At 48.7% G+C, this 13404-nt stretch overlaps 1 protein-coding gene across 2 annotated transcripts in view; it reads left to right on the forward strand.

Moving 5' to 3' along the window:
• The first annotated feature begins 324 nt into the window (after nucleotides 1-324).
• The window catches only part of cpn1 (carboxypeptidase N, polypeptide 1), a 30550-nt gene continuing 17470 nt past the window's right edge, over nucleotides 325-13404 (forward strand). The window contains exons 1-3 of one of the 2 annotated variants that reach the window (XM_078536425.1): nucleotides 325-608; nucleotides 6650-6846; nucleotides 12332-12478. In XM_078536425.1, the coding sequence (XP_078392551.1) occupies nucleotides 329-608; nucleotides 6650-6846; nucleotides 12332-12478 (624 nt within the window). In that variant the 5' untranslated portion in view covers nucleotides 325-328. The remainder of the gene's footprint in view (nucleotides 609-6649; nucleotides 6847-12331; nucleotides 12479-13404) is intronic. The other variant, XM_078536424.1, reaches the window with a different exon arrangement.

Raw genomic sequence — 13404 nt, forward strand, 5'->3', positions numbered from 1 at the left:
CTCGTTCCTGTGAAGCACCTTGGCAGGTTGGTACTGAGTGAAATGTGCTATCGAAATACAAGTAGTTGGATGGGAGTGAGAGTGAAGGAGAGGGGGGAATCCTTTCCCTCATCAACGCGGTGGGTGAAAGCCAAGGTGGGGGGTAGAGATTCAAGGCAGTGGGTTGCCAGGTGCCCTGTGTCACTTTTTGAGGCTGTCCCTTTAAATAAAGGGACCTGCAAATCCCCCCCACCACCACCCACCACCCCCGCATTCACCTCTTTATCTCGTGCCAGGGAGGAGTTTACTTGCTTCCTTCCCCTGTGATTGTTGAACTAGTTTCCTGTCAATGGTTAGTGGGAGGGTTGTTTGGACAGGCAGGCAGGCAGGAGCTGAGAGTTTGCACCATATGGCTGGTCTCTTTAACCTGGGGCTGCTCTCTGTGCTCATGCACCTCGCTCTGCCTCTCGATTTCCAGCATCACCGTTACAATGAGTTGGTTAAGGCGCTGCTCGGGGTGCAGAGGGACTGTCCCTTTATCAGCCACCTCTACAGCATCGGCCGCAGCGCCCAGGGTCGGCACCTCTACGTCCTGGAGCTGAGCGACAACCCCGGCCTCCATGAGCTGTGTGAGTACCGGGGGCACCGGGGGCACCGGGGGCACCGGGAGTGGGGGGGGGGAATGGGAGAGGGATAGACCATTAACCGTAAACCACCCCCACCCTCCCTCACCCCCCTCCATCTCCCCCTCACTCCCACCGTCCTCCCCATCATCAGACCCTCCAACACACCCACCGACTGCCCCCCAGCCCTGTCCCCCCCTCTCCAACCCCGTGTCCCTCAATCCCCTCTCTCTCTCTCTCTTTGGAAGTACATCTGCCTATTGAGCCCATTCATACTTCAGTCTTTTTCTCTGGTAACTTTTTCCAGACCTGGAATTTCCTTTAAGACCTGGAATTTCCTTTGGGTGACAGGGAGTCCCCCTTTTCCCTTATCCCTAATGCCCACATTGTTCACTTGAATCCTCTTTGAGCACCCATCTGGGTCAACTGTGGCTTTTTTCTTCTATTCCCAATTGTCCTTTAGTTATTTTAGGTAACCCTCCTCCGCACTGCCCCCTCCAGGCCACTGGCTGTATCACATTGAACTTCAACTCCATGCAGAGAGTAGTAGTGACCCCTTGGCCCTCTCCCACCCTCAGCACTGTTTTCTCCTCCCTCTGACCCAGCCTCTGCCCCGCAGAGGGGCTGATAGATCCGGGCTCGGAGCTGTGAGGGAGGGGGTAGTGAGATAGGGAGTGTGACCCAGTCACGGCAGCACATCCACCGCCAATACAGTGCAAGAACAGGCAACTTTAATGAGCTGGGCGTCTCAGTCCATATTCGAGGGGGCCCCCCACAGATGTTCTTCAAAGTGGCCCGAGTTCAATGTGGTTCTCAGAAGCAGCTGTTAGAAGGGTAGATTCCATCAGTTCACCGCTGAAACAACAGTTTTAGTCTCTGCGTAGCTGATTCTAACAACAGATTGCAAAACTATTGATATTCTGCCATTGAGAAATCTAGATCAAGGGTCAAATGCAAATCCCAGGAACAGGAGGAGGCCATTCAGCCCCTTGAGTCTACTGGATAGGAACAGGAGGAAGCTATTCAGCCCTTTGAGCCTATTACATAGGAATAGGAAGTGGCCATTCAGCCTCTCAAGCCTAATGCATAGGAACAGGAGGAGGCCAATCAGTCCCTCCAGCCCATTGTGTAGGAAAAGGAAGAGACCATTCAGCCCCTTGAGCCTATTGCATAGGAACAGGAGGAGGCCATTCAGGCTCTTGAACCTGTTCTATCACTCCATTAGGTCGTAGCTGACAGTTAAATTGTTTTGATTCTGTAACCCTAAATATTCTTACTTAACTAAAAACCTGTCATTCTCAGTTTTGAAATTTTCAATTCACCCTCAGCTTCAGCAGCTCGCTGATGGGGGAGAGCTCCAGAGTTCCACCACTATAGTGATTATAAAGATATGAAGCAAATCACCACGGTTGGGTTTTAAATACTCTCAGGGTGGAGTGCGGGGAGGGGGGGTGGAGTTCTCTTGGATGGAGATGCTGGGGAAGACTGACAACATCAATTGCTGTTTACAGAAGACAGTTCCAAACTTCTATCACACTTTGTGTAAAAGTTTTCCCTAATTTCACTGCTGAAAGACCTGGCTTAAATTTTTAACTGTGTCCCCTAATCCTAGACTCCCCTAACCAGCAGAAATAGTTTATCTCCATCTACCCTACCTGTTCCCTTAATATCTTCAAAAATACTCAAATCACACCTTCACCTTCTCAATTCCAGAGGATACAACCCTAGTTTGTGTCACCTCTCCTCTTAATTTAACCCAAGGTGTCCTGATTATCATTCTGCTAAATCTACATTGTTCTCCTTCCGAGGTCAATAAATCCTTCCTCAGGTGTGTTGCCCAGAACTGCTCACAGGAACAACTGTGGTCTAACCAGGGCTTTGTGTGGCTGAAGCATGAATTCTACCCCCTTTGATTCTGATCCTGTAGATATAAATGCTAGAATTGCATTCGCCTTTTTCATTATTTCCTGTTCATGTTTATGACATTTTAATGATTTGGACGCCCCCCCTCTCCTCCCCTGACACACACACCGACCCCATCCCCCCCTCCCCAAGAGTCTTTGTTCCTCCGCTGTTTCTAATTTTTCACCATTCAGAAAGTACCTGTTCTATCCAGTTTAGATCCACAATGGTTTACCTCACACTTAGCTTTATTGAAATCCTTTTGCCACAGTTTTGCCCAATTTTACACTGCTTGCAAAGCTGCCTATCTTTACGTTACCCACAAATTTTGATATGTGACTCTCCATTCCATCATCTAAGTTGTAATGCCTAGAGAATAATTGAGGCCCCAATATGGGTCCCTGTGAAATATCACTAATTAGGTCCTGTAATATAAATGGTGCCTTTCTAATCGAGTCCCTGCAGTGGTGGTGAATGGTTAGTACTATTCGCCAATTTGAAAGGGCTGTTTGTGTGAGAAGCAGGGGCCATGCTGATAAAAATAGAGAGGTGAGAAAGGACGGGGGCATGAGAGGGCAGAGGTGAGTGGGTAACAGTTCTTGCTAACCAGTGCTCTGACCGGTAGATTGGGATTTGAAGCCTTGGATTGATTTGCACACTGGCATGTGTCTGACACTGAGTGGGTGCCATGGACTCAGAGTGCAGTCCAGCTCTGAGTGTCCTGTGTGATCAACCTCTGCTACAGGCAGTTGTGTTTGCCGTGCTCTATTCAAACCTATGGCTGTGAGTTAGGTGACTTCAGCTGCCGGGCATGATTGTGTTGTCACACTGCATCTCAATCTCCTGGGAAAAAGTGAGGGAACTCCGGAGTGCAGTCTGTGACTGTTGTTGGAATTGAGTGCATCCTGAGGACAGGCTTATGTTCAGATGTGAGGGGCTTCACCAGGTACCTTGCCTGATATGTGACCAACAATTACACAATGAGTTACATGAAAACTGCCAGCAGAGCATTTGACCTAAACCAAGCTCAATCCAGGGTGCAACCCCCTCAAAACCCACCTGCATGTGCTATCTATCAGGGAACACTGGAGTCTAACCAGGAGAATGGCAACTGATAAGGATTCCTAGCCTAGGAATGCTGAATCCCTATTGGTGCATTGTCTCCAGGCACCCAGGCCAACTCAACCGTGGACCCCCAGAAATCAAACCCTGCTCTGTAAAAGGCCAGCATGACACCCGATGGTGCTGGTAGTCACTAGGAGGGCAGAGGTTGAGCTGTGTCTTTTTTTTATTTTAACACGGGATATTTCGGCCTCCCGTGTTCCATGTCTGGTTGGCTGGCCAGTCACCTTTGACAGCACCTTCCAAACCCACGACCACTACATCTAGAAGGACAAGGGGCAGCAGATAGATGGGAACACCACCACCTGGAAGTTCCCCCTCCAAGTCACTCACCATCCTGACTTGGAAATATATCGCCGTTCCTTCACTGTCGCTGGGTCAAAATCCTGGAACCACCTCCCTAACAGCACTGTGGGTGTACCTACACCACATGGACTGCAGCGGTTCAAGAAGGCAGCTCACCACCACCTTCTCAAGGGCAACTAGGGATGGGCAATAAATGTTGGCCCAGCCAGTGAAGCCCTATATCCCGTGAATGAATTTTTTTTTTAAAAACCCTCAGATTCCAAGCTGCCCTCCAGCTGTAGTGAGCCTGTGGGATGTCTCAGGCAAGCTCGTGGCTTTTTTGCTCCGGAATTCTGCAGTGAAATCTTAGTGTGCCTCATATAAAAAGGGCTCACTGTCTGTGAATGAATCTGTTGGTGTCTACAGCCGGCGCAGATTGGCAGGAAACCAATGCCACACAAAGGCCCTACCTGTCTGTTGCTCTGCAGCAACCCCCACCCCCACCCTACCTGCTCCCCTTCTGTTGGGATTTGAGGTAGACAGTCACAGAGGTTAGGGATGACCACAGAAACTCTTATTTTTAACGTCTGGAATCTCACTGGAGGAATAGTTCACAAGAACATAAGAAATAGAATCAGGAGGTGGTCATTCGGCCCCTCAACCCAGCTCCACGCTCAGAAAGATCATGGCTGATCTTTACCTCAACTCCACCTTCCCTCACTATCCCCATATCCCTTAATTCCCTTAATGTCCAAAAATCTATCCTCTCTGTCTTGAATATATTCCGTGATGGAGCATCCACAAGTCTCTGGAGTAGAGAATTCCAAAGATTCACAAACCTCCTGAGTGAAGAAATTTCTCCTCCTCGTCCTCCAAAATGGCTGGCCCCTTATGATGGGGTAAGGATGGAAAATGTTGGAAATATGCAGTAGGTCTTGCAGCATCCACGGAGCGAAACAGACTCTCCCTTATCCTGAGATCCTAGTTCTGAGGCCGGAGTTTTGCTACCGAAGCAGGTACCTCAAGTCGGGCAATGTCCCGGCTTGCCCCACCCACCTCAATAGAAAGTGCCCTGAATGGCATCATCTTTGCTCCGGGGCAGGGGGAGGAGGGAGACGGGTGTGGGCTAGAGTCAGGACTGCTGCACCTCACAGAATCTCACAGTGCAGAAGAGGCCCTTCGGCCCATCGAGTCTGCACCAACACATGAGAAACACCTGACCTACCTACCTAATCCCATTTACCAGCACGTGGCCCATAGCCTTGAATGTTATGACGTGCCAAGCGCTCATCCAGGTACTTTTTAAAGGATGTGAGGCAACCCGCCTCCACCACCCTCCCAGGCAGCGCATTCCAGACCGTCACCACCCTCTGGGTAAAAAAGTTTTTCCTCACATCCCCCCCCCTAAACCTCCTGCCCCTCACCACTCCCCTCGTGACTGACCCTTCAACTAAGGGGAACAGCTGCTCCCTATCCACCCTGTCCATGCTCCTCATAATCTTGTACACCTCGATCAGGTCACCCCTCAGTCTTCTCTGCTCCAACGAAAACAACCCAAGTCTATCCAACCTCTCTTCGTAACTTAAATGTTTCATCCCAGGCAACATCCTGGTGAATCTCCTCTGCACCCCCTCCAGTGCAATCACATCCTTCCTATAATGTGGCGACCAGAACTGCATACAGTACTCCAGCTGTGGCCTCACTAAGGTTCTATACAACTCCAACATGACCTCCCTACTTTTGTAATCTGTGCCTCGATTGATAAAGGCAAGTGTCCCATATGCCTTTTTCACCACCCCACTAACATGCCCCTCCGCCTTCAGATATCCATGGACACACACGCCAAGGTCGCTTTGTTCCTCAGAACTTCCTAGTGTCATTCCGTTCATTGAATCCTTCCTTGTCAAATTACTCCTTCCAAAGTGTATCACCTCACACTTTTCAGGGTTAAATTCCATCTGCCACTTATCTGCCCATTTGACCATCCCATCTATATCCCTGACCTTGCAGCAGGCAGCCTCATGAAAAGGTTCGCCTCAGTCCTCCAAGACTTTGCCCCAGACATTTGGTTACATTTTAGGCCCTCTAGGCCTCATCCCTCACTCCCCATCAACCCCACCCACTACGCATGTCACCTCACAAGTTAGGCCTCAGCTGGAGGGTTGGGTCCATTTCTGGACACCATATTATCGGAAGGATGTGAAGGTATTGCAGAGACACGGAGGAGATTTACTAGAGTGGTACCAGTGATGGGAGACTTCAGTTCATGTGGAGAGACTGGAGAAACTGGAGTTGTTCTCCTTAGAGAAGGTTAAAGGGAGATTTAATAGAGGAAGAGTTTTGATCGAGCACATGAGGAGAAACTATTTCCAGTGGCAGGAGGGTCCATAACCAGGCGTCAGTTTTCAGAAAATTGGCAAAAGAACCAGAGGAGGAGATGAGAATTTTTTAGACAGCGAGTTGTTGTGACCTGGGCAGTGAAAGCAGATTCAATGGGAACTTTCAAAAGGGAATTAGTTAAATACTGGAGTAGAAAAATATTGCAGGTTATGGGGGAAGAACAGAGAGGAGTGGGACTAATTGGATAGATCTTTGAAAGAGCCAGCACAGGCACAAGGCACAATGGGCTGAATGGCCTCCTTCTGTGCTGTGAGACTCTCTAGGGGAGGGGAGAAAGTTGGCAACACACTAACAGGGGAGGGTTGCTGCTGACGGTGTATAACTTGCTGTGTTTGCAGTGGAACCGGAGTTTAAGTACGTTGGCAATATGCATGGTAACGAGGTGCTCGGGCGTGAGCTGCTGATCCAGTTGGCACAGTACCTGTGTGAGGAGTACAACCTCAGGAACCCACGCATCACCCACCTCATCCACCAGACTCGCATACACATCCTGCCCTCCATGAACCCTGATGGTTATGAGGTGGCAGCTGATCAGGTAATTGTTTGTTTCGACCAGTGTGGCTGACAGGCTCCTGGCGTGAGACTTCAAAGATTTCCCATGTCTAGAGATGCAAGAGACAGACTAAGCATACATTTACGTCCATTTTCCATAGCTCGTTCTTCCTGGAACAGGTCACTGAGCTGAAGCCAGAAGCTATGGCTTGAGGGGCACCACTTGGCATCAAGCTTGGCTGACCAGGAATCTCTCCCAATCTTACTGCCTGCCATAGGTGTGTTGGAAGGATTTGCAGGTTGATTCTCAACCTATTTGGCCACATCCTAAATGCACCCTCCTTGACCGTCAAGTCCTAGAGGGGGACTTTAACCCGGAGCTTCCACTTCAGAGGCAAGAGGGGAGTGATTATTAAGAACAAGCCTTGTCCCCAGCTCTTGCCTCCAGCCTCCGAACTCGCCCCATCTTGTCCTGTCCTCATCACAAATACTATCCTCACTTCAACTTCTCCAGTTCTTCCAAAACACCAAATAAACAACACCACACTAATCAAAACTCATGGCACCATCAATCTGTAGCTCACCTTTCACTGGGGGAACCAAACTCTAGAACGTACTGAAACCCCCCTCCACCACACCTTCCCCTTCCCCAAATCCATGGGTCTGTACCCCACCTCACTGGGACCACTCAACAAATCCTATCAGTTATTCCAGGTCTCTGATCAACCAGACGCAGGTCATTCATTGTTCTGACCTCCAGTAAATAGAAAAAACTTGCATCTATTCATTGCCTTTTGTAACCTTTGGACAACCAATGAATTACTTTTGAAGCAAAGTCATTCTTGCATTGTGCCCATTAATGAAAAGCTCCCTCTACACTGTCCCCATCAAACACTCCCAGGACAGGTACAGCACAGGGTTAGATACAGAGTAAAGCTCCCTCTACACTGTCCCCATTAAACACTCCCAGGACAGGTACAGCACGGGGTTAGATACAGAGTAAAGCTCCCTCTACACTGTCCCCATTAAACACTCCCAGGATAGGCACAGCACGGGGTTAGATACAGAGTAAAGCTCCCTCTACACTGTCCCCATCAAACATTTGGAGGACAGGGACAGCACGGGGTTAGATACAGAGTAAAGCTCCCTCTACACTGTCCCCATCAAACACTCCCAGGACAGGTACAGCACGGGGTTAGATACAGAGTAAAGCTCCCTCTACACCGTCCCCATGAAACACTCCCAGGACAGGTACAGCACGGGGTTAGATACAGAGTAAAGCTCCCTCTACACTGTCCCCATCAAACACTCCCAGGACAGGTACAGCACGGGGTTAGATACAGAGTAAAGCTCCCTCTACACCATCCCCATGAAACACTCCCAGGACAGGTACAGCACGGGGTTAGATACAGAGTAAAGCTCCCTCTACACTGTCCCCGTCAATATTCTTCCACTGGTCTTTCATGCAGCTCACTCAAACTTTGATCTGGTCAGTCTCAGTTGGATGTCGCTGACGTGGATGAAATCCTGGTCTATCCCACTGCAGCACCCAGCTCCTCTCTTACACAACGTTCTAAATGCAGTTCTAAAATGACAGGTTTAACTTACAGCCAAATATGTTCAAGCTGTCTCCAGTATGTGGTCAGAGTTAAATAGCAGCCTGGGTGCTTCTGCTGAAGGTTTTCCTCTGAGAAGGAGAATAAAAAGGAGATGAATAAGATTTTCATAATATCAGGAGCTGCAGAGCTGACTCTGTGATTTTCGTTCTTCAATCAGTTGTTTGCTGAGGCTGGGAATGAATTACGGACAAACAGACCCTGAGTGACACTGCACTCCCAGACTGAGCATTGGGAAGTGGTAACAGAGAGAGGAGGTGGGGGTGGGGAGGAATGACAGAAGATGGGCTGCAGGCGGTGGGGAGAGAGGAGGAGACAATGGGGATGGATCGATGGGAAGATGGGCTGCAGGCGGTGGGGAGGGCGTTGGTGACACATGAAGGGGACACAGGCATTGAAGGGATGGATGGAGGGAGATTGGGAAGGGGGAGGTGGAGGGGTATAGAGTGAGGAAAACAACATGAGGGACAGAGAGGAAGTAGACACGGAGAGAGGGGGAAGAGGGGGTGGATTAGAGAATGAACACGGAGAGAGGCAAGTGAGGGAAGCATGGGAGATGAAGAGTGAGCCGGAGAAGGAGAGATAGAGCGTTTGAGAATGTGTGTGGGAGAGACATATAGTGAGCAAGAAAGGGATAGGGAGCCCAAATGTGAGAGAGAGAGCGAAAGAGAGACAGCATTTGAGAGGTTCAAAGAGAGGTGGAAGGGCAGTGAGAGAAACAGAATGAAAAAGAGGCAGAAAGCAGCAGAGAGAGGGGGAAAGGGGGAGACTTGTGTGTATGAGACCAGGACAAATGGAGGGAGTTCATAGAATTGTAATGGTGCAGAAGGAGGCCATTTGGCCCATTGTGTCTGCTCCAGCTCTCCAAATGAGCATTCACCTAATGCCATTCCCCTGCTGTCTCCCAGTAACCCTGCACATTCTTCCTTTTCAGATAACTCTCTAATTCCCTTTTGAATGCTTCAATTGAAGTTGCCTCTACCACACATTCTGGCTGTGTAGTCCAGACCCTCACCACTCTCTGCGTGAAAATGTTTTTCCTAATATTGCTTTTGCTTCTTTTGCCAATTACTTTAATTGTGTATCCTCTCATTCTTGATCCTTCCACCAATGGGAACCCTTCCTCCCTGTCTATTCTGTCCAGACCCCTCACAATTTTGAATACCTCTATCAAATCTCCTCTCAACCTTCTCTTCTCCAAGGAGAACAGTCCTAACTTCTCCAAACTACCTTCATAACTGAAGTTCCTCATCCCTGGAACCATTCTAGTGAATCTTTTCAGCACTCCCTCCAATGTCTTCGTATTTTTCCTAAAGTACAGTGTACAGAAGTGTACACAATACTCCAGCTGAGGTCAAACTAGTGACTTATATAAGTTCAACATAACCTCCTTGCTCTTGTGCTCTATGTCCCTATTAATAAAGCCTAAGATACCGTATGCTTTAATAACCGCTCTCAAACTGTCCTGTCACCTTCAATGTTTTATGCAGCCAGGTCCCTCTGGCCCTACACCACCCCCCACCCCCTCCACCCACCCCTTTTTAGAGGGGCACCCTTTATTTTATACTGTCTCTTCATGTTCTTCCTACCAAAATCCATCACTTCACATTTCTCGGCATTAAACTTCATTTGCTACTTGTCTGCCAATTCCACCAACTTGTCTCTGTCCTTTTGAAGCTCTACACTATCCTCCTCACAGCTCACAATGCTTCCAAGTTTCATGTCACCCTCAAATTTTGAAATAGTGCCCTGTACACCAAGGTCTAGGTCATTTATCTATCAGGGAAAGCAAGGGTCTCAACACTAAGCCCTGGGGAACTCCACAACAAACCTTCCTCCAGTCCAAAAAATATCCATTAACCACTGCTCTCCAATTCCGTATCCATGTTGCTACTGTCCCTTTTATTCCATGAGCCATAACTTTGCTTACAAGTCTATTGTGTGGCACTGTATCAAATGCCTTTTGGAAGTCCATGCACAGCACATCAACAGCATTGCCCTCATCAACCCTCTGTTACTTCTTCAAAAAACTCAAGCAAGTTAGTTAAACACATTTGTCCCTTATGAAACCCATGCTGGCTTTCCTGAATGAACCCGTGTTTATCCATGGGACTATTAATTTTGTCCTTAATTATTGTTTCTATAAGTTTCCCCACCACCAAAGTTAAGCTAACTGGCTGGTAATTGCTGGGCTTATCCTTACACCCTTTTTGAACAAAATTTGCAATTCTCCAGTCCCCTGGCACCACCCCTGAGCCTAAGAAAGACTGGAAAATTCCGGCCAGTGCCTCCACAATTTCCACTCTCACTTCCCTCAGTACACTTGGCTCATCGCATCCAGTCCTGGTGCCTTATCAACTTTAAGTACAAATAGCCTATCCAATATCTCCTCCTTATCAATTTTAAACCCATCTAGTATCTGAATTACTTCCCCTTTCTATGTGGCATCTTCTTCCTTGGTAAAGACCAATGCACCAGCTCAGTTCAGTTAATATCTCAGCTACATCCTCTGCCTCAATGTGTAAATCCACATTTTGGTCCTTAATCGGCCCTACTCCTCCTTTACTACCTTTTGATATTTATCTGGCTAAAGAAGGCTTTGGAATTCACTTTTATGTTTGCTGCCAGTCTCTTTTCATGCATCCTCTTTGCTTCTCTTATTTGCTTTCTCACCTCCCCTCTCAACCTTTGACCTCCAGCCTGGTTCTCAAATCTATTTTCTACCTGACATCTGTCGTAAGCACACTTTTTCCTCCTCATCTGAATTTCTATCTCTTCTGTCACCCAGGGAGCTCTGGATTTGTTTGCCCTACCTTTCCCTTTTACCACCAGCTGCTCGAGGGCAAATTAGGGATGGCTGGCCTAGCCAGCGACGCCCACATCCTGAGAATGAGCTTTTAGACCTGCGTTATGCAGTGTTTCCAAGAGCTGGGATAAAGTGCTGTATGAGTGCAAGGATTTTTTGTGAAGGGGATTACCATCGAAAAGCAGAAGGAGACCATTTGTGCCTGTGCTGGCTCTCTGTAAGAGCCACCCAATTCATCCCACTCCCCTGCTTTTCCCCCACAGCCCTGCAAATTTTCCCTTTTCAAGTGTTTATCCAGATCCCTTTTGAAAGTTACTGTTGAATCTGCTTCCACTGACCTTTCAGGCAGCGTGTTCCAGATCACAACAACTCGGTGTGTTTTTTAAAGAAACAATTATCTTCATTCCCCCCCAACTAAGATTTTTTTGCCAATTATTTTTAAGTCCACTGGCACCAGCCCTTCTGCACAGGAGACAATTTCTCCTCCTCTATTTGATCAAAACTCTTCATAATTTTGAACACCCATTAAATTGCCCTTTCCTTGCTACTGTGGAGCAATGAGCCCTGGTTTCTCCAATCTTCCTACATCTTTCACGTGACATTCCACTGAGGTCCCCTCTGCTCTTTCAGGCGGGCGGAACAGGTCCCATGGCACTATTTCAAAGAGGAACAGGGGAGTTCTCCCCAGTGTCCTGAACCACTATTGATCCCTCAATCAACAGCTCAAAATTAGATTTTTTAACTTGCTGTTTGTGGGAGCCTGCAGTGTGCAAATTGGCTCCCACATTCCCTACATTTCACAATGATTACCCTTTACAAAATGCTGCAGCGTCCTCAGCTTATGCAATGTGCTATAGAAATTAGTGTCTCTCATAACTGAAGTCCCCGTCCCTGGTACTATTCTAGCAAACCTTCCCTTAACCCTCTCTGCTCTATGGCAAATCTTAAAATTGAGATGCTGCAGGACCTGGAGCCAGGGTACATCGGTGAGCAGGGTGGGGAGGTGCTAGGAGCTATGTGGAGTTTAGCTTGGTGTATTTCAACACTGCCTTCTGCCCCACATCCCTTTCTCTTTCTGGCTGGTCTTTCTATGTTTCACTCCCCAGGTCACAGAGGCAAACATCTACCTGACAGGCCGTGCGAACGCACGTGGGGTGGACCTGAACCGAAACTTTCCCGATCTTCATGTGGCCCTCCAGAAGCAGAAGAACAGAAACCATCACATGTCACTCGCCCCCAACTGGCAGGAACAGGTCAGTCCCACAGACCATGAGGCCGCAGCTCTGTTTGACCAATGGAAATGTGAGATGGGAGCAGACACTAAGTTCTAACCCTGTCCTGGGAGTGTTTGATGGGGACAGTGTAGAGGGAGCTTTACTCTGTGTCTAACACCATGCTGCATCTTTGGAATTCTTTACACTGGAGGGTTGTAGATACTCCATCACTGAATACATTTGAGGCTAAGATTAACAGATTTTTGGTGTCTCAGGGAATTAAGAGATATGGGGAGGTGGGAAAGTGGGCTTGAAGCCCAAGGTCAGCCATGATCGCATTGAATGGTGGTGCAGCTCGATTTGCCGTGTGGTCTACTCCTGCTCCCATTTCTTGTGTTCTATTCAACAACAACATCTTGCATTTATTTAGCACACTTAACAGAGAGAAACATCCCAAGGTCCTTCACAGGAGCATTTATCAGACAGAATTTGACACCGAGTAATATAAGCAAAGACTAGGAAGGTGACAAAAAGCTAGGACAAAGAGCTAGGTTTTGAGGAGCAATTTGAGGAGAGGTTTAGAGTGGGGAATTCCAGAGCTTAAGGTCGAGGCAGTTGGAGACATGGGCACCAGAGGAGGAGAGATTAATACTGGGGGGGTGTGTGAGAGGCGACTCCTCTATGAATAGAGAATATTTGGTTGAATGCTTGGCCCAGATCCATGGTGGGGGTGGGGTGGAGGAGGGGATCGGGGTGGGGGTGGGGGAGGGGGAGTGGTGGGGGTGGGGTGGAGGAGGGGATCAGGGTGGGGGAGGGGAAGTGGCGGGGGTGGAGTGGAGGAGGGGATCAGGGTGGGGGAGGGGGAGTGGCGGGGGTGGAGTGGAGGAGGGGATCGGGGTGGGAGTGGGGGTGGGGGAGGGGGAGTGGTGGGGTGGGAGGGGGGAGTGACGGAGGTGGGGTGGAGG

Source organism: Cetorhinus maximus, unplaced genomic scaffold (genome assembly GCF_964194155.1).
Source record: "Cetorhinus maximus unplaced genomic scaffold, sCetMax3.hap1.1 HAP1_SCAFFOLD_1205, whole genome shotgun sequence".
Taxonomy (NCBI): Eukaryota; Metazoa; Chordata; class Chondrichthyes; order Lamniformes; family Cetorhinidae; genus Cetorhinus; species Cetorhinus maximus.